Genomic DNA, 25,024 nt, shown 5'->3' with positions numbered 1-25,024 from the left:
ACACAATGGGGCATACTCTTGAATTCATTGCGTCACTTAAGACCAAAGCGATACTTCTAGTTGGGGACTTCAACGCAAGAACAGGTAACCTTAACGCAGATGAAGCGGTTCAACCCTGCAATGAGGAATTCACAACAGGTCAAATCGAGTCCTACCCTTCTTACCACAAACAACGAGCAAGCAGGGACCCTGTCATCAATGACCGGGGTAAAAAATTCCTAGACTTAATTCAGAGCTGTAATATGTCTATCCTAAATGGATCCACTCTAGGTGACATATTTGGCGAGTCGACGTCACACCAATACAATGGAACTAGTATTGTGGACTATATGGCATTATCAAACGACACACGACATGTAATCAAACATTTCAAAGTCCTTGAGCTCTCCGACCTATCAGACCATCGGCCGCTGCTGTGCTCTTTGAAATCAACTCAGAAAATAATAGACTCAGAATCAGCTCTCAACCTTTACGATGATGTACAAGAAAATGTGCAGTGGAATGGTGAGCAATCAGCAAAAGAATACAAAGCAAGGCTCCTTAAGCTAAGTACGCTTAAAACTATCTCTGACCTTGTTGACGAAGTATGTCATTCTGAAGAAGACGTCCACAGTCTTAACCTTAGATTAACCAGACTCCTTGTGGACATCAACAAAGATGTAGAGGGTCCCCGAAAAAATCATATCACCAAGAAACGCAAGCCAAGAATTCAGGCCAAAAATCGCTGGTTCGATGCAAAATGCATTATACTGAAACGAGAAGTCAACAAGCTTGCCAGAAAATACGGAAAACAGCCTAGAAACGATGTTATACGCATTGAGTACTACGCTAAGAAAAAGGAATACAAGCGTCTCATCAAGCATAAAAATACCTATTCTACAAAGAAATCAATGAAGACATCTTGCAAGACGGGCATATCTCATGGAAGGACTTCAATAAACTTAAAGATGCCAATAAAGAAGAATCGGTACTTGACCTCTTCGATATAGAGAACTTTTATAAATTCTTTAAAGATCTGTACAAGACCAAAACAGTACCTAACGAATTGGTGAAACTGAATGATGAAAGTGAAATCATCATCGACACTGAAATCCTTAACAGAGATATCGACCAGGAAGAAATGAAGAAAGGCATCAAATGCTTACAAAATGGAAAGGCAGCGGGTATCGACTTAATTCTTAATGAGTTCCTCAAAACATCGACGGACGAAGTTGTGAAACTCATTCAAAAACTCTTTAATGAATGTCTTAAGTTTGGTATATACCCTTGGAACACCACTATCGTTACCCCTCTCCACAAAAAAGGTTGTCCACATGACCCGGATAACTATCGAGCAATCGCCGTGGGCAGCAATTTAGGCAAGTTATTTTCAAATATTTTGCTCAGTCGACTTCTCGAATTCAGAGCTGTACATTGCCCCGAATCACAGAACCAGAGAGGATTTTGCAAGGGGGCACAAACCTCTGATCATATTTTCACACTTAACACCTGTATTGAAAAATATGTAAAAGTCCAACGGAAAAGAATCTACAGCTGTTTTGTAGACTTTCAGAAAGCGTTCGACACGGTATCAAGAGAAGCACTATTGTACAAATTAAATAAGCTTGGTATGCAGGGGCGGTTTTTTGATTGCCTATTGTATTGGAGCTCCAATACATGTACAGAAACTCAAAAGCAAGGCTTAAAATGGTTAAAAAGCTCTCGGCTTGTTTTGACGTTAATGCAGGAACGGAACAGGGCCACCCCTTGAGCCCAGAACTCTTCAAATGCTATATCTACGAACTCTCCCTCCAGATTAACACCCTAACCGGAGTGGAAAGTCCCCAACTCAACAACCAACAGATTACTCACCTGCTTTGGGCGGACGATCTGGTCCTGCTAGCCCTTAACAAGGTCAGTCTTCAGCTAATGATTGACCAACTCCACATATTTTGCACTAACTGGGGATTGATTGTTAACATTAAGAAAACTGCGGTCATCATCTTCAATCCCTCAGGAAGGCAGTTACTCGAGAGTAAAACATTTACCTACGGCAGAAGTATTGTAATCCCCTCGGTCAAAAGCTACTGCTACCTAGGTACTCATTTCACAATATGTGGCAGTATGAAGCTTAACCAAGAGCAGCTCAGGATCAAAGGACTTCGAGCATACTTCTCCCTGAAAAAGACGGTTGATCTCTCCTCAATTTCTAAAGAGGCTGTGCTCAAACTCTTCGATGCCCTTATACTTCCTGTCGTCTCATACGGTAGTCAGGTGTGGCTCCCCTATACCAACATTCTCAGCAACATCTGCCAGAAGAAAACACAGTCTGACAAAGACACACTCAGTCAATTAGCGAACGACAGCATCGAGCGCCTGCATCTCTCGCTGCTAAAATGGACGACTGGGGTCAACAAGAGAACTTCAAATATCCCGATATGGGGAGACACAGGAAGATATCCCCTTGGAATACAACTGAGTAAGCTCTTTCTTGACTTCCACAACAGGCTCGTCCTCCTTGACAGAAAAAACTCACCACAGATTGTTCGCCATGCTTTTGTAGAGCAAAGAAACCTAGAGCTGACCTGGTTCCGAACATCGAGAGCGCTGACCGACGCATTTGACCCAGGAGCAATTAAACGAACAATTGTCTCGAAGAATGTTCCCATGCCGAACAGCCAACTCGTTCGGAGTAGAATGAGAAATTGGTTCCAAGAAAAGTGGGAAAAAGCTCGACTTGAAAACAAAAAGCTTACATTCTACAACGAAGTCAAAAGCAGCTTTGGATTAGAACCATACCTGTCTCTACCCAATCACAAGAAAACCCGATGTACCACATGGCTGAGGACAAGCTCCCACAAACTTAATATCGAGACGGGGCGATATGGCTGGAAAAACTCAAGCATCTTCTACAGAGCTTGCCACTTCTGCTGCAGCTCAGACAGAATCACCATAGACCTCCTGAACGAGCTCCCGTTTAGTGACATCATTAAAGAAGACGAAGTCCATTTGCTTAAAGAATGTCCTGTCTACAAGGAGATCAGACAAAGAAACAGCACAGACCTTCACAACATACTCACAAATAGTCAATTCAGTAAATTATTTCATGAGGATTACATTTTGGAGACCAGAAATTTTGTTTATAATCTATTTCGTGAAAGATTTCCTAAAAGTAAGCTATGACTTAGTATCCTTATTTCGTGCACACTTTCAAACCTTTTAATTATTTATTTAAGATATTATGTTCTTTTTATTGTTTGGTTGTATAACTTTCATTTAACTGATTGGGATCTGACACATGTAATTTTGTAATGATCTTTCTAATTTCTAATTTCTAATTTCTAATTTCTAATTTCTAATTTCTATATACATATTCAGGGATAGACGCTTTGCCAGTCAATTGTAGCCTGTATTTAAGTGTCCATAGATTCAAAAGTATAAAAGATACAGCCATTTCCGACCACAGGTCTTGCAAATAATTGTTTACACTTTAGTTTACATTGTATACAAAAATTATTTGACGTCATAAACACCCCTTGATGACGTCATCAAGTTAACCGTTTTTAAAACTTGATTTTTGACAAAGTAATAACTTTTAAAATTAATTTTAAACCATTAAGGAGTAATTTTATTCAAAATCTGAGGAAATTTTCACCTTAGATAATTGTTCAAGCATTCTGAAAATCTACCGGAAAGTTTTTCTAGCTTGCTCCTTCATAAAGATATTCGTCATTGAAGTTTGTGCTTTTTTGAAGAATTATTTTATAAAAACGTCAATTTTGCGATTTAGTATTCTCTGGTGTTGGGCCATGCCTTGGCTTGTGGAGCTCAGTTCTGCTTCCTATAGGTATAAATTGTGCATTAGGCTAGTTTTAAAGTTGAAAATCGAAAAGTTGCACACGTGGGGACACGCCCAAATTGATAGAAAATTACTAAAATCACTGAAAATTGCTGTTTTCGTCATTTTCTGTCAACTTTAGAGTGCCGTTGTGATTACAGTTCTTCTTGAAATACTTTGAAACTTTGCATGCTTATCAAGCTATATATAAAACAATTACATGCAAAATTTTACAGCGATTCAGTATTGGATGCGCACGCAACGTCCGCTCAAAGTTTGCACGTGCGAAAGGTGAGAATTTTGCTCATTCATGATTTCCAACAAATTCTGCTTTGCCACGACAGTTTAATGTCATTATATATGAATTTAATGCCAACTTGAATGAGTATTAAGTGGCATATTCAGTCAGTGATCGACCGATATGCTTCCCTAAACACAAGGAAATGTTTTTAAAGGAAAAATTTCGAAATCGTTGAAACTTCCTCCTTATTAATGAAGATATCAGTTTATATTTCGACTTTATAAAGTACCCTGACATTATAATCAAAAAGATATGATATTTTACCAAAACCCATAATCATGGGTAGAGTGGACCGCTGCCAGTGTCTCTCTTTCCCAAACAAAAGGAAATGATATTAATTTGATTGACCGTTCTCAAATGCAAAATGATACCGAGAATGAAATCGGTCGCTCGCTTTTCCCATTCATTTACAATTGTATAATAGATTAAGAAGAACTACCCAAAGGCAGCTGTACTCGGCAATGAAGATTCAATAAACTTCAACTTGTTCAATAAGTAATAACTACCACCCTTGTCCCTTACCCCGAAATACTAGGTATCGACCCGAACGCAACCCAAAGAGATTTTTACAGCATCTGATTGATGTAATCAATCGAAACTTATTTATACAATTCGTAAGCCGTGAATGAATGGGAAAAGCGAGCGACCGATTTCATTCTCGGTATCATTTTGCATTTGAGAACGATCAATCAAATTAATATCATTTCCTTTTGTTTGGGAAAGAGAGACACTGGCAGCGGTCCACTCTACCCATGATTATGGGTTTTGGTAAAATCTCCGATATAAAAATTTCAGAACATAATATTCCATGTAAGTCCGACCATTTTGCAGTCTCCTTTACTTTGAAATCAAAGGTGAAGCGCATCAAATCGCAAAAGAGGGAATCTTTAAATTTTAAAAGAGCAAATTGGGATGCACTTAATGCAGACCTTGCAGATATTGACTGGCAGGCAGAGTTCACTGGTAATATGGAAACATCATGGAACAAGTTTAAGGAAGTTTTAGAGCAAAGAACCAATGAACATATTCCAAAGATTAAAATTGGAGGCAGGGCTCAACCTCCTTGGTTTGACGCTGAGTCTCATCAGGCCTGCCTAGAAAAAGAAAGGCTACACAAAAGTTATAAAGAAACCACGGACCCTTCCTGCAAGGCTGAGAAGTACTTTAAGTTCTCTAAAAGCAGAAGCGATTTTAAGAAAATTGCCTCCAATAAGATGGCATCTAGCTTTGAGGACGAGGATGATTCGAATCTAATTACAAAGAAATTCTGGTCCTATGTAAAAGCAACATCTAAGAATACTCGCATACATGAACAAATTCACCTAGAAGATGTACACAAAAGTGATCATTCTGACCAAGCAAACGTATTTAATACCTTTTTTCATCAACAGTTCTCATCGCCTAGTGATTATGATGTACATGTTGATAACACACTCACACAGGATGATATTGATTATGTATCTACCCTTTTCAGTTCGTCTAGGATAGTAGATATTCTCAAGAATTTGAATACTAGAAAAGCTATGGGACCGGATAAAATCCATGGTGAAGTTCTTAAAAAATGTGCCTTTACGTTAGCCCCAGCACTGGAGATTCTTTTCACAAAGTGCTATGTATCCGGCTTCCTACCTTCAAATTGGAAATATGCAATTGTTGTTCCAGTACACAAGAAAGGCTCCAAGAATGACATTAAGAATTATAGGCCAATATCTTTGACTAGCTTAGTTATGAAAGTCATGGAAAGAATTATTCGAGATGAACTTTTGAGTAGATGTTATGGTAAAATTGATCCTCGTCAACATGGTTTCCTGCCTCACAAATCTTGTGCAACTCAGATGGTTGAATTCTGCGATAGCCTATCCCTCTCTCTTAACAAGAACATTAGATCTGATATTGTTTACTTCGATTTTGCCAAAGCATTCGATTCCGTTAACCACGACTTAATACTATACAAGCTAAAATTTTATTATAACATCGATGGAATGCTTCTCCAATTTATGAAAAGTTACCTCTCCGGACGTCAGCAATGTGTAGTTGTTAATGGGGCTATCTCTGCAACCTTACCGGTGTTGTCAGGTGTTCCTCAAGGGTCAATAATCGGACCAACACTTTTTGTTCTTTTCATAAATGATATATATTCTGGACTTTCTCAGGGCACTAATATCCTTTTATACGCTGATGATACTAAAATGTGGAGAGAGATATCCCAAGAGGAAGACCACCATATACTTCAAAGCGATATTAATTATCTCATGACATGGGCAAGAACTAATAAGATGAAGTTTCATCCTGATAAATGTAAGGTCTTAGGTATACTTAAGAGGTGGTCTCCCTTAGATGGCATTTTACCATTTACACGTTACACTTACTCTATGGGCCAAACTCTTCTTGATTATACAGATTCTGAAAAAGATTTAGGCATAATCATGACGTCTAATCTAAATTTTAATAGCCAGGCCGATGCTCTATATGGTAAAGCTAACCAAAAATTTGGCATGCTTAAGAGAAATTGTCATTTTATTAATGATCTGAACAAGAGAAGAGTCTTGTATCTTACTCTTGTACGCTCAATATTCGAACACTGTCCCATCATTTGGCGACCAGCGTCCAGTAGCACTATCAATAGGCTTGAAGGATTGCAGAAAAGGGCCCTCAAATGGATTCGTAATGATTACGGTGTAAGCTATAGTGTAGAGGAAATCTATAATGCCCATTGTAAACAGTTAAATATTCTGCCCCTAAAGTACAGGTTTGATTACCATGATCTCAAGTTCTTTCATTCCCTAGTGCATCAATACCACCCATGCACCACTCTGCCTCAGTACCTTACTTTCTTCTCCGGGTCAAGCCGACTGAGAAGCTCACATCTTGATCACTTATCAGTAATATCTTCAATTCCACCTGGCTCAGCTATATCTAAATCTTACTTTTATCGAGCTCATCTCACTTGGAACCGACTTCCTCTTTCCCTTCGAGAGATTATCAGACCTGGTGTGTTTAAAACAGAACTTATTAAACACATCTGGAAGGAACATGTTTGTACTGCATCTGTAGATATTGACCCTAGTTCAGATCCTGACAATTCTTTTTCTCCTGACTACGGGTAGTGTATTTCTCTATTATTTTTGTTTTTATTTTTTTTGAGGTACTCATCACGCATTTTTGCTTTATTCGGATACAATTTTGATTTAGTCTTTTATATTCAATTATTTAAATTTTATCGTTAAAACTTCATTCCTTGGAAATATTACAAATCAGCCAATTGTAATTGAGAATTTTTGGGTTGTGGCAATTATTCTTAAAAACCTAGAAATGCCTCCTAAGTTCACAGCTCAGATTATTTGCCCATTTTTCTCCTTCTGCACTTGGGGCCCAATGTAATTGCTCGACTTTTCATCAGGTCTCTCGAGGCCTTTTGTTTGGTTATTTGGGTGTATTGGTGTCCCCTGATTGTTATCATCGCTGAACACTTGTCAAGGCATTTTTTGGTTTCTCTAGTCCATTTTTAGAAATTCTATACAACATTGATATTGTAATAAATTCTGATGATAATAATTGAAAGATTTCAATAAAAAAATCAGCTTTAGAGATCAAGCCATCTTTGACTTCTTCGTCAGCAGATTTCTTCTCATCCAAATCCTCCTCTTCAAGGTATTCTTTCAGCGCTTCACAATCACTGGCATCAACACTGCGCAGATACGTTGCTACCACTCGAAGTGTATCCCAGAGCAACTTAGAACCCTTGGATACAGAGAGTCTGGGCCCTGGGGCTCATGTCCTTCAGTAGAACTTTGTAGCTATCTATATCAGAGGTTCGTGGTAATACAGCTAGCTGTCCTTGCTGCAGTCACTGTGAGAAGCAAAGCCACCAAAGAGATTGTAGACATTTTTCCTGCTTTATTTTTTATACCGTTATACTTATAAAAACAAGATTGTAATTAAGACAAGATTGGAATTACTACACGATTAGACATATTATTGTCTTATTATAGATCATATATAGATATATATATAATATATACGATTATAATATATATAATAGATACGTGTCATGACCCATGTTGATGTTGAACAACATTGGACATAACCTTCTCATTTTTTTTCAATGTTAGCTTCATGTTCGTCACAGTTCAATAATTATATATGGACACGTTCATTGAAGTTTGAGGATATTGGTAAATATTAGTGACCTTACTGAATGGCACGATGATGTAAAATGTGTCACACTATGAAACTATATAAACCCTCTAACCCTAAGATAATCGTTTCATCCTCTAGATAAACTTTGTCGCATAACGATATCTTTATCAGACGATAAGATATCGCTTAAATGCGGCCGGCAGTGAGTTGTAAACTTTGTCACACTATAAAAACGTGACGGAGTTTATATGGACCCCTTGTTGCCGTGTTTGACCAAATTTTCGAATTTCCAATTCATAGAGTAGCTGTATATGACTATTATCTACATATTTAGCGACTTTTTTCCTTAAATGGTAGCACCATGTAAACTCCGTCACACATTTAAGAAATTTATATGAGGGATGTTTATGACATCCTGACAAGAAATGCCGAATAGTCTAGCATTATTTTGTGAGCTGAATGTGTTTGGAATTGTTCACATATTTCATTGTTATAGGCAAATACAAATACAGAAGGCAGAAATAGGTAAATTTAGTCACATAAATTTGTATGATATCTCAACATGTGTGAAATTGAGTAAATATTAGTATACCAACTTAAACACCCTATATTACGTACTATGAATCAATTAACAATATTTCAACCATACGCCGGTCATATAAATTATTATATGGCAGTGATATGTTAACATTGGATAAATTTCAACACCTGAACAGGGTAAAAATTTGTAAATTTCGTCACAAAAAAAATATTACAACTTTATTTGCTCCGTGTTGGCAAAATAACTAATTTATCGACATAGTGATGGTGATAAAGTGACATTATATACTAATTGATGTATGATTCTTCAAAATAGGGGCAAGAAATGTAAATTTCGTCACATCTCGGTAACTTAGTAAAATTAAACTCAGAATTGTTAAACTTGAGTTCTGATTTGCTGAATAATAACCTACTAATAATTCCTGGAAGAATATTGAATTCTAATCGAGGCATGTTTCTTCAAAATAGGGTCAAGAAATGTAAATTTCGTCACATCAGCCATTGCATTAGTTAGATAGATTTTTTTTCATATCAACTGCCCTTATTATTATTGTGACAATTTTTACATCAACTGCCCTTAACTTGAATCAGCTCTATCCGTGCATCGTCCTTATATACAGTTTTCCCGCCTTCCAAACCAAAATCAGATATAAATGATTTCGGCAATTCACCCAGAATTTTAAATTCCATATAATGTGACAGAATTTACATCATTTCCCAATAAGTGCATGTATTTGCTAACTTTTCAAAACAACATATTTTAGGGCTATGATTGGTAGAAGAACCATCAAATAATGAGTTGAAAGGGTTTTGAGGACACCTCACAGTAGAAAAGAGGTATCGTATTCTGAGTGTGACAAAGTTTACGAAATATTGCCTTAAAACCGTTCGATCCCTGCCCTTTAGCCAAATGTTGTATCATAATTGTAAATTGTTAGAATGACCTAATCTACTATATTTTAAACCAAAAAATGCTAATTGGGCAGCTATGGTTAACACAGTCACAAAAATGTGACATTTTTTACATTATAGTGCCTAAAAACAATAAATTGTATTTCTGAGCCGTGTATATGGAAGTATGGGTCACGTGGCTAATGTCCAGAACTTCTGAACACGCTATATTTTTTGGTTTACCAATATCCTTAAACTTCAACATGAACGTGTCCATTTACGATTTCGTATCATTTTGTGACGATGTTTACATCAACTGCCCTATACTTCAATCAACTGTATCCGTGTATCGTCCTCATATATAGAGTTTTCCCGCCTTCCAAACCAAAATCAGATATAAATGATTTCGGAAATTCACCCAGAATTTCAAATTCCATATAATGTGACAGAATTTACATCATTTCCCAATAGCCAAGTGCATGTATTTGTTAACTTTTCAAAACAACATATTTTATGGCTATGATTGGCAGAAGAACTATCAAATAATGAGTTGAAAGGGTTTTGAGGACACCTCACAGTAGAAAAGAGGTCTCGTATTCTGAGTGTGACAAAGTTTACGAAATGTTGCCTTAAAGCCGTTCGATCACTGCCCTTTAGGCCTACATTGTATCATAATTGTTAGATTGACCTAATCTACTATATTTTAGACCAAAAAATGCTAATTGGGCAGCTATGGTAAACAATGTCACAAAAATGTGACATTCTTTACATAATAGTGCCTAAAGGCAATACATTTTATTTTTGAGCAGTGCATATGGGAGTATGGGTCACGTGGCTAATGTTCAGAACTTATGAACACGCTAGATTAATATATGTTAAAATTAAACCACTATCGTCAAAAACGCTGTTTTAGAAATTTACCAATTTCCTCAAACTTCAATGAACGTGTCCATATAGTATATACCCAAAAACATATGATAGTTTACCTCGCGAGACGTGTGGAACTGGAATACAATGTTCGAATAGCATTTTCTCTCTCAATCATGCTCACTAACTCTGAAGACAGGTGACAACAATATTTATTTATTTTGTAATTTTTACACCGCTTGGGGTCCAAATTTTGGAACCCAAAGTTCTTATTCCTTGGACTTTGACCAATATTTTTATTTCTCCATACTGGTTATAATAGTGGTCAAATGGCAATAAAAACATTCGACCCCAGTAAAATGGAAACAGATCTAATTAGAATTATAATTAAAATCAAATTTACACAGCAATACAATAAAAATAGTAAATAATTTAAAGAAGCTTCGATCCATGCTGTGCAGGACATTCAAATCAGTCAAAAACTGATAATAGATTACCCTTCTAAGGTCTAAGAATCAAAACACATAGTATATAATTAATAAGTTAATGAGTATAAAGCATAGTATATTGGTATGGTGGGTTAAAATATTGAAACATTAAATATATCGTCTCGCTTTATATAATTGTTTAGTAGGATGACCAGCTGAAACACTACGGTAGGACATGTCATAATATCATGGAGAAAATGAGTTTCACCATCATCTGGTAGTACTTATCATTCTGTACTCTATATAAGTATATATTGGCATCTACAATCTATGAAAGTATGAAGGTTGTTAAAGCTTTAAAGGTCCACTCAGTCGTACCCTCACCTGTATAACGTTCATTATACCAGAGCGGGGTGAGGTAAGTGTACCTTGTTACTTTGTTAAGATCAAACAACCGTAGATATGATCAAAGAGACGGCGAGATCGAATAAGGTTTCCTTAACGCTCAACATGTGCCTTGAGATGGATAGTGCACTGTCCATATTTTAATGGTATAAATACGATTTCTTTTTGCCAAGTGGTATGCAACAATGATTCTTTATTGAATTTAAATACCTTAATATCTAACACAACGTCCCAGTGATTTAGTTATTGTGCTATCGTAATAATGATAAATTAATTTTACTTGCATTTTTGCGCCTTAATGTGGCATTTAATTTCGCCATGACACATGTGTTGGTTTTTAATCTAAGTTGGATTATATTATATTATATACGTTCAATTTAAAAGTATTAATTAACTCGTATTTGGGTCGTAAAACCGCTATAATTATGGCCTGTAGAGTAAAACGTATTCGGTTTGTTACAATTTGTTGGTTATAAGTTGTTTTACAAATTTGTGCATGTATAACTATAAATTATGGTAAAAGTATCAAGTGTGGACAAATTTCCAAAGATTTTTACCCTTTATCATGGCATTCTAAACAGGTCCACTAGTTAATGAATTAGTGACTGAGATATCTTTATGCAGTCTTCAACAATTAAATGTGGTAAACATATGGTTTCTAGCTTTTACTGGTGTTCTTTTTAAATAACTACCATTGTTATAACGATACTAGGAATTTTTATCTAATACTTGGAATTCTTATTTAATACTTGGAAATGTTCGATGGTACTGGGTAGAAAGGATTACGCTACGTTATACTTATAGACTAATAGCACCTGGTATATCGCAGACCACTAAGCTGAGGTCAAGTGTCAACTAGTAGCACTGCTTAGCAACTAGCCTAGCAACTAGTAGCGCTGCTTAGCAACTAGCCTAGCAACTAGCTGCACTGCTTAGCAACTAGCCTAGCAACTAGTAGCGCTGCTTAGCAACTAGCCTAGCAACTAGTAGCACTGCTTAGCAACTAGCCTAGCAACTAGCTGCACTGCTTAGCAACTAGCCTAGCAACTAGCTGCACTGCTTAGCAACTAGCCTAGCAACTAGTAGCACTGCTTAGCAACTAGCCTAGCAACTAGTAGCGCTGCTTAGCAACTAGCCTAGCAACTAGCTGCACTGCTTAGCAACTAGCCTAGCAACTAGTAGCGCTGCTTAGCAACTAGCCTAGCAACTAGTAGCGCTGCTTAGCAACTAGCCTAGCAACTAGTAGCACTGCTTAGCAACTAGCCTAGCAACTAGTAGCGCTGCTTAGCAACTAGCCTAGCAACTAGCTGCACTGCTTAGCACGCTGATTAATGTTTAACAGGATTTAATGACCCAGTTCTCACTTTATGTTCAGTATAAAGGTCTCCGACCATGAACTGTAATTATTAAAGTTATTGTGTACCGGGGAAATGAAGGTGGAACTAGTTAGTTTACATTCCTGTCGTGAATATCTGGTTGTCATGGTTAGATGGTTATACCACTGGTATCACTCACCACTATTATACCGCCGGTAATTTAATTAAGCTACAGAAAAAAATTTCTTATAGCAATTAACGGGTTTTGACTGTTCAAGAGAGACAATATTATTTTCCTATTATAGAGATTATAGTTCCATTGGACCTGTTATCAATTATGGAACTTGTATTTGAAGCCGACTTGTTTGATATTCAGTTGTCACTGGCTCAGTTGTCGCTTTTATAGTTGCAATGGTAATATTCGCTAAGTTATATTTGCACGATATTCTGGATTAAGTTACTGTTGGTGCGCGGCGCTAAACTGGTCAAGCAAATTATAAACTCTTAACATGCATAAGCGATAATAAGCATAGGGTTGCATAGAAATAGAAATAATTTCCATAATATTTCATATAATCAGATAATAAACTATGATATGATATTAGACGCCATCATCAATCATGAATCGGCCATCCACATAGTCATAAGAAATGCATTTCTCGTAACCCTCGGAATCGCTGCGGGATAAGTTGAAAATTTCAATGAAATATAATCCTTGAGCGTACCGGCGTTATGTGTGTTATAATGTTATAAAGTTATAAAGTTACAATGAGTAATGAGCATGTTTAGATTGTTTATATATATAATTAAATTGAAGTTTGTCGGACCGTGTTTCTACTATACTATTTATAATTTTATACTTTTAAATTAAGTATTTATACCCCTCACAATCGTGTTCACACACATGTGTAATTATATATTAAGATGCAGTTATTATTTTTCGTCTACAATTCTGTTTTAAGAACGCCACTGAGCTAATAACAAAGATGCAGTTAAAAGCATTTTTATATAATATTTAGATGCAGTGAAACTATCGGACTGCGATGAATGGGGACTTGCCACCTCATGGCAACATTAAAGTATATCAACTCTATTATATCGCTTCCTCAATAAATTAGTATTAATAATTTCCGCGAGCACTGCTAGATTACCCGGTTAAATATATTGCACAATAATAAATCATAAAATATCATAATATCTCCAAAGCAAATGTAATTTGGTAATAAATTAACCACTGCAAAATCCCAATATCTTCTCATCATAATTCTTTTTGTTACAATGTTATCGTTCCCAAAACGAACGTTTGAACTTATCGTCAGAGTCTATGTTGCAGTACATACTTGTATAATACCATATTTAAGGACCACTCCTAATCCTCACTGTGTCGCCAAAACTGCATGTGCAGCATTTATCTTGTTTCAAATATAACTTGATATTAACACGTGATACGCCCGGTGAAACACGTGATAGACTGATACGCCCGGTAAAACACGTGATACGCCCGGTGAAACACGTGATACGCCCGGTGAAACACGTGATACGCCCGGTGAAACACGTGATACGCCCGGTGAAACACGTGATACGCCCGGTGAACGTCTACTAACAATCACACGGGTATAAAACAGCAGACGACAGCTCTAACACTAATAGTATCTAACTTGATGACCATGTCAGTTAATTTGGTTTCATAAAATTCGAAAATTATTATAAATGATTTTATAAATGCTGTTAAAGTTGATATCAAGGTGAGTGACACTTCCTTATTCTTTAAATTCAATGATTCAAATTATTCGATTGTCGCTTCACCTTAAACTTTAGTGCTAATCACAATGCTGGCAAGCATTACTGTTGCCGTTATATTCACAATACTATTTACCCCCTATAATTATACTATTATATCCCCTTTATTGTTTTCCAGGCATTAACCCATTAGGGACGACGAGTTTTAAAGTTTGCCGATTTTGATGCCGTTTAACACACTAGGTCACTTTACAGCAAAAATGAGATATCCAAAAAAGCTAATCTGTATCTCGTTTACTTTAAAAGATACAGCTATGGTCGCATACGACCCACTCGTCCGGGTCGCAAACGACCCATCACGGTTTTTCGGCTTTAACTTCTGAAACAAAGACGTTAGGATAAAATAAAATAAAAAGCATAAGTTAAAAACATATGGTCAATACTGTGTGACTCTAACTTTTTAAAAATAAAGAATTTGGGTCATTAACGACCCACTCGGCTCACTTGCTTATTACTACATATGTCCATGTAACTTCTTGAATTCAGCCTAAAGCATGACATCATAAGTTCAAAATCGCCTCTCAGCAAGTGATAATCATCATAAACTGCGAAAAATCGGTTAAATGGGTCATTAGCGACCCACTAAGACCACAAAATTGATTAATTAAATATAATGTTGTCAAACTTTTACAAATATTAGTGTAAAAACATGTTATATCTTGGTCATTACTCCTGTACGTTGATTTAAATTTTAAAATCGATCAACTGGGTCAATAACGACCCACTCGGAAGTTGAACCACGACATTAATTATCAGTATCATGTTGTTCTACCATCAAGAAAGACACTCGTAGGTCTTAATTCCACGCAAACCACGGGTGGCTGACTACTAGCCCTTCTGAGATCTGGAGTCTCACGGTAATCTGCAGATCACGTCACCCAATGACTGACGAATAATGGGCAGAATTGGATTGATAGGTAGGTGAGTTTATCAGCTGTTAGTACACGACCGTAATGTCGTGAGACAGCAAACAACATGCCTATCTTTTCCCGATTCCTAGAACGTCCAAGAAGAACTATACAACTGCTGGATTCAGATTTCAGATGGCTGCATCTACTCTCTTCGCAGCTCCCTTTCTTTACTTCTTAGGGGCCGTTCATATATTACGTAATCACTTATTGGACAATTTTTACGCCCCCCCCCCCCACCACATAGCTATTATGTCAAAATTACACAAGCTTAATCATTTTGAAACTCCCCTCCCTCTCGGCCGATTACGTAATACTTGTTTTCGTTTTGAAAGCTGCCTCGTTGTTGCGGGGTTTGTTACCCAAAACGAGGTAGTTGTCTGAGAGATTGCAGGTTGCAGCACCGCCAGCCAAATGGGGGGGGGGGGGGGGGGGGGGGCTTTTTCCTTGTCCTTCTTCACAGAGCTGTAGATGTAGCCATCTGAATGCAGCAGTTGTTTAGTTATTCTCGTACTTTCTAGGAATGAAAAAACATATTGGCATGTTGGATTAGAATATGCAATTTGACCACTCGTCTTTCAGTATTTACCCAAGGTTACATGATATCTCGTATACTTCGTTCAGGGGATTTTTCTTGAGTGACATGATCTGATCACCGTGGGACCCTGGGTCTCAAGCGGTGGGTTGTAGCAGGTCGTTTACCAAGATTCGAAATTGACGAAAAAGGTAACAGAATCTAATAAGCAACAACAACAGCATGGCTATTACCTAGCAAGTTAGGAACGAGGGCCGATTCCTTTTCTTTTGCGGCACGGCCACGGTCCTTTCGGTACAGATTTCCACGCACCATAGTATTATAGTCAGGACGCAACTCCAGGCATATGCAGTAGTGTTATTCTCGCAGCTCTTTGATGAGTGATGACGGCCCTTCAGTTGGCCCTGGATCTCAGAAGGGCTATTAGTCAGCCACCCGTGGTTTGCGTGGAATTAAGACCTACGAGTGTCTTTCTTGATGGTGGAACAGCATGATACTGATAATAATTGATGAGGTGGTTCAACTTCCGAGTGGGTCGTTATTGACCCAGTTGATCGATTTTAAAAGTTAAATCAACGTACAGGAGTAATGACCAAGATATAACATGTTTTTATACTAATATTTGTAAAAGTTTGACAACATTATATTTAATTAATCAATTTTGTGGTCCTAGTGGGTCGCTAATGACCCATTTAACCGATTTTTCGCAGTTTATGATGATTATCACTTGCTGAGAGGTGATTTTGAACTTATGATGTCATGCTTTAGGCTGAATTCAAGAAGTTACATGGACATATGTAGTAATAAGCAAGTGAGCCGAGTGGGTCGTTAATGACCCAAATTCTTTATTTTTAAAAGGTTAGAGTTACACAGTATGGACCATATGTTTTTAACTTATGCTTTTTATTTTATTTTATCTTAACGTCTTTGTTTCAGAAGTTAAAGCCGAAAAACCGTGATGGGTCGTTTGCGACCCGGACGAGTGGGTCGTATGCGACCGCAGTTAGTAAACAGCGTCTAGCTCTGTTTGTGAACATCTGATTATCACGGGCTTTTCATATGTCTCAAGGAAATCGTTGCCCGCAACTATTTTGACCTCAACAAAATAAGCCTACATAAAGTTTTAATGTCCCAATCAAGGCAAGAAGTAAAGTGAAATATTTTCCAATTATGACGACTAATTAGCCTAATTATTTAGTTGTTAGTAATTAATTGGGTCTCGACTGGAAAGCCAATAATGTAGCCCAATAAATTTTGAGCATATGTGCGAAAGATTCGTTGCGTTTAGTATTATGGTTTGTCCTCTATAGCCTCTAGAAAAGGTGGGTCGTAAACGACCCTATCGTCCCTAATGGGTTAAGACTCATCGAAAGTAGTTCAGCAGGTATATATAAGTAAAAAACATTCTAATTCAATGTTAAAGATGACAGGAATAAGAAATAGTTATGTGGAGGTTTTTAAGAAATTTGCGCAAAATACGCGCCAGCATGTTATACGAAATTAGGTAAAAAACCCAAAATCGCCATATTATTCAGGTGCCTTAAAATTGAGTTAGAGATCTGAAACTTTGCAAGGCGTCTAGACCTTGTCCAAATCGACTGTAAAAAAATGTCATGTTTTAGGAGTATCGGGAAGTTGGTTTTCTGGAATCCCTGTTTTACAACAGATTGTCGTGAAGTATATAATATTATATATATGTATATATAGATGTATATATAAGTATATAGATGTATAGACGCTTTGGCAGTCAATTGTAGCCTACATTTATAAAGTGTCCGTAGATTCAAAAGTATAAAAGATACAGTCATTTCGAACCACAGGTTTTAAAGATAATCGTTTATACTTTAGTTTACATTATATCGAAAAATAATTTAACGTCATCATCATCACTTGATGACGTCATCAAGTTAGGTGTTTTTAAAACTTGATTTTTGACAAAATAACAACTTTTCAAATCGATTTTAAACAGCAAATAGTAAAATGCCACACTGTGTAGATCAGCAAGTTTACGAACGGAATTTAAACATCATCTGACAAATATTGCGAAAACTTAAAGTTTTGTATGCTCCAACGACCAGAAAGAATAACTCAACAAATAAAATTGTTTATCACAACGGGACAAGTCCCCATCCTCTTACGAACACTATCGTCCTTAGACCCTAATATAATAGACCCTAGACCCTAATATAATAGACCCTAATATAATAGACACTAATATAATAATATAATAGCAAGGCATTGAACAAATTTACTTTAGTAAAAGCCACACTCATTTCACTGATTTGTCTTCAGTATGAATTGTCCCTCCTTTGATGTAGTGGTTCTTGTTTGGCTCAGCGTTCTTCTTTTTTTTGCAAGTTTTGAAAAAGAAGTCTATGCTCAACTCGATCCTCCATTAAGCGGTCTGGACTAATGAAGACTGAACTAAACTTCGCTGACTGTCGCAGCTTTTAATCTTGACTGAGTATCTCATAGGCTGTACTGGAACTGGACAGAGTAACCTTGACTGGCCGAGTAGTCTTCTCCTTCAACTTACCAACTCTACTGAGCTCCATTGCTGGTTTCAGTCCAATCACCTCAAATATGTCTCCGCCAGTTCTGCTCAAGTCTTTACTGGAATCTTCAGGCAAACCGAAAATCATGATGTTCTTGCTCCGGTCTTCTGCTTGCACCACAGACTTGACTACTTCCTTCAAAGTCTCGGGGGTAACTGAACTTACATAGTTACAGGTTGACAAACCATGACGTTTTCCTGAACTGCATCGCTGTACGATTTAAACTGACTATCTACCGTGTCTTTAACGACGGTCTGCACTGCCTGCAACTGTTTTAAGTTTTTCTTTGCAGTCAATTATTGATTCCTGAGCGCTAATAACCAATTCCTGATTCTCGATCAACTGATTATTGATTGAGCTCAGTACGTTTTTCATCTTCTTTAACTTGTCATTTTGAAAGCAAACCAAATGAAAAGAATCTGACAGAAACGCTGCAAACTTTTCTTTATCCGATAAACTATGTGACCTTTTAAGCAAAAAATGTTTGCACTGTACAGAAGTCATGTCAACTGGTGCTTCACAACCGAACTGATTCATAACTTTTGCCATCCAATCCTCAGCCTTAAACATAATACTGTCAATCTCCGTGTCGTCCACAGCTGCCATGATGTAAAGCTAAGCTACAAAGTGAGAGGCACAAAATATCGCCGTTAAACAAGGCGAGATAAAAAAGCAGATAAGAGAGCGAATTAAACAAACGTATGCTATTAGTGTAGGCCTGAATTGATGCTATTAAAGTATTAATGTAGGGCTGAACTGATGCTATCAGTGTAGGGCTGAACTGATGCTATCAGTGTAGGGCTGAACTGATGCTATCAGTGTAGGGCTGAACTGATGCTATCAGTGTAGGGCTGAACTGATGCTATCAGTGTAGGGCTGAACTGATGCTATCAGTGTAGGGCTGAACTGATGCTATCAGTGTAGGGCTGAACTGATGCTATCAGTGTAGGGCTGAACTGATGCTATATCAGTGTAGGGCTGAACTGATGCTATCAGTGTAGGGCTGAACTGATGCTATCAGTGTAGGGCTGAACTGATGCTATCAGTGTAAGGCTGAACTGATGCTATCAGTGTAGGGCTGAACTGATGCTATCAGTGTAGGGCTGAACTGATGCTATCAGTGTAGGGCTGAACTGATGCTATCAGTGTAGGGCTGAACTGATGCTATCAGTGTAGGGCTGAACTGATGCTATCAGTGTAGGGCTGAACTGATGCTATCAGTGTAGGGCTGAACTGATGCTATCAGTGTAGGGCTGGACTGATGCTATCAGTGTAGGGCTGGACTGATGCTATCAGTGTAGGGCTGGACTGATGCTATCAGTGTAGGGCTGAACTGATGCTATCAGTGTAGGGCTGAACTGATGCTATCAGTGTAGGGCTGAACTGATGCTATCAGTGTAGGGCTGAACTGATGCTATCAGTGTAGGGCTGAACTGATGCTATCAGTGTAGGGCTGAACTGATGCTATCAGTGTAGGGCTGAACTGATGCTATCAGTGTAGGGCTGAACTGATGCTATCAGTGTAGGGCTGAACTGATGCTATCAGTGTAGGGCTGAACTGATGCTATCAGTGTAGGGCTGAACTGATGCTATCAGTGTAGGGCTGAACTGATGCTATCAGTGTAGGGCTGAACTGATGCTATCAGTGTAGGGCTGAACTGATGCTATCAGTGTAGGGCTGAACTGATGCTATCAGTGTAGGGCTGAACTGATGCTATCAGTGTAGGGCTGAACTGATGCTATCAGTGTAGGGCTGAACTGATGCTATCAGTGTAGGGCTGAACTGATGCTATCAGTGTAGGGCTGAACTGATGCTATATCAGTGTAAGGCTGAACTGATGCTATCAGTGTAGGGCTGAACTGATGCTATTAGTGTAGGGCTGAACTGATGCTATCAGTGTAGGGCTGAACTGATGCTATTAGTGTAGGGCTGAACTGATGCTATTAGTGTAGGGCTGAACTGATGCTATCAGTGTAGGGCTGAACTGATGCTATCAGTGTAGGGCTGAACTGATGCTATATCAGTGTAGGGCTGAACTGATGCTATCAGTGTAGGGCTGAACTGATGCTATCAGTCTAGGGCGAAACTGATGCTATCAGTGTAGGGCTGGACTGAGGAAATGAGGGTGACTTCAACTGGTTAGCTAGAAATATTACCGACCTGGCTACTTACTGAGAAATCACATTTTTACTACTTTATACTTTTATATCCTCTTTGTACTTTTATATCCTCTCGTGATTTACCTATCCAATGATAATTTTTCAAATTTCGCCTACCAGTGACCGTTACTATGTGAGTGCCGCCTATAGGTCATGCCACAAATTCGTCACAAGGTTGCCTCTTGAATCTTGATTGCATGATGTAGTGATTTATTGTTCCCATATTTAACCTCGCCCAACTGCCTAAGACTAGTTAACTACAGGTGTGATTAATTATGACGTCAGAGAATCTGCATAGCTAACAAATTAAAATCATAATTAATTATAAAATAGAAACTACATAATATATCCTGTCGTTAATTTACTCAGCTAGTACAGAGTAAACCATCTGAACAAATTTATTTGCCGACACACCAAGCTTTCTAACGATTTTTCACGTTTTTTAGTTCCATTGGGTGCCCTTTGTCTTAAGGCCACTTTTTGTTTCTGCGCAAATCCATATTATTTTGTCTGTACAAAGTACCAGTATTTAAACTGATCCCTTTACTAACTGAAGCTGTAGCCACTGGTAGTAGTAGAAAAGTAGGAAAATCAAAGCAATCAACTTTATATACAGGGTGAGTTGAAAATAGTATGTAAAATGTAAAAATCGATAACATTTTTTATGAAGGAGCAAATCTTGAAAGGTGAATTGCTATCAATTCATAAACGTAACAAACTTCATTCTTGCCTCTCATTTGATTCTAATTTCCAGTTTTCCAAAAATTCGTAAATTCGTCCTAATGGGGTTCTCAAATCGCGTGCCCTGAAAATCGAGTCTAAAAATCTATCTTCTCCTACATTTTTTGAGCAATCACCCTGAAACTTTCAGGATATGTTTTACGGATCATTTAGAAGAGATGAGCCTGACAGAATTTTGAGAGAGGCCTTTTACAATTTTTTATTCGATTTTGAAAATCGTGGACCTCGAAAAACCATCAAAAAACGAGGTCCAAGATTTTAATTGTACTATTTACCATGGGTCAATAGTACAATTAACAGTCGCTGAGGAAGCTCTTTGAAATCTCGTGCTTTTCCAAGTTCTTCAGCACTACCCCATTGAGAGAGAGAGAGAGAGAGAGAGAGAGAGAGAGAGAGAGAGAGAGAGAGAGAGAGAGAGAGAGAGAGAGAAAGTGAGACAGAGATCAATTACACAACTTTAATGGGCGCCCATTTTTTTACGACCATTTCTACCTCTATCTACTGTTACTAGGTGACTGTTACTAGGTGACTGTTACTGGGTGATTGTTACTAGGTGACTGTTACTAGGTGACTGTTACTAGGTGACTGTTACTAGGTGACTGTTACTAGGTGACTGTTACTAGGTGACTGTTATTAGGTGACTGTTACTAGGTGAATGTTACTAGGTGACTGTTACTAGGTGACTGTTACTAGGTGACTGTTACTAGGTGACTGTTACTAGGTGACTGTTACTAGGTGACTGTTACTAGGTGACTGTTATTAGGTGACTGTTACTAGGTGACTGTTACTAGGTGACTGTTACTAGGTGATTGTTATTAGGTGACTGTTACTAGGTGACTGTTACTAGGTGACTGTTACTAGGTGATTGTTATTAGGTGACTGTTACTAGGTGACTGTTACTAGGTGACTGTTACTTGGTGACTGTTACTAGGTGAATGCTACTAGGTGACTGTTACTAGGTGACTGTTACTAGGTGACTGTTACTAGGTGACTGTTACTAGGTGACTGTTATTAGGTGACTGTTACTAGGTGACTGTTACTAGGTGACTGTTACTAGGTGACTGTTACTAGGTGACTGTTACTAGGTGACTGTTACTAGGTGACTGCTACTAGGTGACTGTTACTTGGTGACTGTTACTAGGTGAATGTTACTAGGTGACTGTTACTTGGTGACTGTTACTAGGTGACTGTTACTTGGTGACTGTTACTAGGTGAATGTTACTAGGTGACTGTTACTAGGTGACTGTTACTAGGTGACTGTTACTAGGTGACTGTTACTAGGTGACTGTTACTAGGTGACTGTTACTAGGTGACTGTTACTAGGTGACTGTTACTAGGTGACTGTTACTAGGTGACTGTTACTAGGTGACTGTTACTAGGTGACTGTTACTAGGTGACTGTTACTAGGTGACTGTTACTAGGTTACACCATTTCTACCTCGCCCTTCTTAACCGACCCCACGTGTAGCATCATGACGTCAGAGATCAAGGGCAGATATAAGGTAATTAAGGTTTTAGTACAGAAATAGAAGAGCATGACCCAGATTGTCCGCGTGCACGAGCAAGTCATTTTAACCGTTCTATAAACGTGTTAACTGTCCATGGGAAATCCTGAATATAGGACGCATAGTAAAGTAAGTGGAAAGTCTGGACTTAATTCACAATCTCTTGCAGAGTTGCATATTAGCTAACCCTTCGTGATATTACGTGCGTTTGTTTAATACTCCTTTCAGTGATTGCAATCCTTATATTTATTTCAAGCTGCCATTGCAGATTTAAAAGCATATATCGTACTATATAACGTTGAATCATAATATCTGCTTCAAAGTATAGAAAATATAAACTCACTTCTGCAGGGTACTTCTTATCAAGTTGTTAACCCAACGTGATTATCTTTAAACACCTTTTAGCCACAAATCATTTCGAAAGACTGAATATTTAATAAGTTAACTTTGTACTCAGCAGCTCTTAAATATTATTGGTAAAGTCTTGAAGTCTTGATTAAATACTAACGTTGTACCATTTACTATAACTATAAGCGGGCCGAGTACCGACGTCCGACTTTATGAACCAAACGAGTCTGAAATCCAGGAACTTTTGTTTTTACAACTTTTGCGATTCATGTTATGAGGTTTAGGAGTTAAGTTAAACATTTTCTATGCAAAAGTATCCGTTGTAATTATATTTATAACAGTGTGGATTAAGCAATATCTTGAGCAAATCCTTTTAACTTTTTAACTACATTCGAGCGCATTATTAATATTAACAGTTTATAATAGTTAACTTAAACCGTTTCGTGTGAGATGGATATAATCGTGCTATTAATATTTTACAGAAATTGACCAAAATCTTAGCTCTTGATTGCTGTTATTTAACAACTTAACAATTTAACTCAACTATAACTCACCATGTTACTATAGAAACGAGGCTGTTTAACGAGGTAAATACCGTAAATATTCCTGAAACAGTTTCCAGTTCAAAGTTCTAGACTGTTACTACCCAATTGTTGTTTGCGAATAACTGAAAGAGGGAAAACATACATAACGGCCTACCTAGTTAACAGGGTGCGACTCTGAACTCATCTATACAGTTGGGAAAAGATTTTAAAAGTCTGCTAGATATTCATTTCACATGAAGTTTGAGAAAACTTAATGGGTAAGCAGTTCCTGTTATCACCCAATAGCCAGAATCTCTACATTTATAAAATATGTTAAAATTAAACAATTGGCTTCAGACTTCGGACAATTGTTTGTATTCAGAACTTAAGAAAAATGAATGATCAGCTCAAGGTTGTTAAATACGTATTAGGAGGGAATACGTATTGGAATACGAATACGTATTAATCCTCGAAAATTGACGTATTACGAAAAGGTGTGGCTTGAAGTTGAAATTGATCGCGGACGGTCTTTAAATTCTGAACATCAAAATCATTAAATATGTATTAATATGTAATTGATAATTTCGCAAAAAATGTTAGCTTATCGGATTATCCATGAAATTTGATTACTAATTTAAGTTATCATGTATAACTGCACTCCTTTAATGCATGATCAATGATGAGGGTGGCGCGCAGCTGTAATGTTATTGTTTAATTTTGACAAATCAGCGTATTACGGCGTATTATGGCGTATTCGTGGACGTATTTAACAATCCATAGAAATTACCGTATTACGGCGTATTACGACGTATTCTTTATTAGAACCGAATACGTCGTATTATTTCACGAAAATTTGACGTATTTAACAACCTTGGATCAGCTATGTTCATTACGTAAGTCGGCCTCAATAACAATTTGAGGTACGTGATGAAGTTGACTGTTCAGTAATGCTTGTTTAGTTCCGATTACAAACAACCGAGAATCAAATTTAGAGCACAGGAGCCAGGAATTGGGTATCCAAGTCGTAAGGAGCGCTTCTGCCATTATTTTATTAATGCGTTATAAAACTTCGATGTTAAATTAACCCTCAACGTTGACGACGAACTCCAGACAGTACGACACGTTTGCCTCCAGAACGGCTTCCCTCCTCACCGCATCACCACCATCATGGACGAAGTACAACGGAAATTCACCAACCCCTCTCGCCACCAATCCCTAGCCTCATTCAACCGACAGACCCGTGA

General features: G+C 37.6%; 1 protein-coding gene across 1 annotated transcript; it reads left to right on the top strand.

The window, feature by feature from the left end:
* Window positions 1-1,668: 1,668 nt before the first annotated feature.
* LOC134821607 (uncharacterized) lies at window positions 1,669-3,162 on the top strand. Its single transcript, XM_063832309.1, has 2 exons — window positions 1,669-1,893; window positions 1,997-3,162. Exon 2 carries the CDS (start codon window positions 2,104-2,106, stop codon window positions 3,160-3,162), a length of 1,059 nt encoding a protein of 352 aa, XP_063688379.1. The 5' UTR covers window positions 1,669-1,893; window positions 1,997-2,103.
* Window positions 3,163-25,024: the final 21,862 nt, after the last annotated feature.

This window comes from Bolinopsis microptera, chromosome 10, assembly GCF_026151205.1.
Source record: "Bolinopsis microptera isolate Bmic1 chromosome 10, MBARI_Bmic_1.0, whole genome shotgun sequence".
NCBI classification, from domain to species: domain Eukaryota; kingdom Metazoa; phylum Ctenophora; class Tentaculata; order Lobata; family Bolinopsidae; genus Bolinopsis; species Bolinopsis microptera.
This window is presented reverse-complemented; position numbering and strand designations above follow the sequence as displayed.

Bases quoted from the DNA above. Each gene is read 5' to 3' on its own strand.
- LOC134821607 (XM_063832309.1), top strand. From the start codon at position 2,104: ATGAAGCTTAACCAAGAGCAGCTCAGGATCAAAGGACTTCGAGCATAC.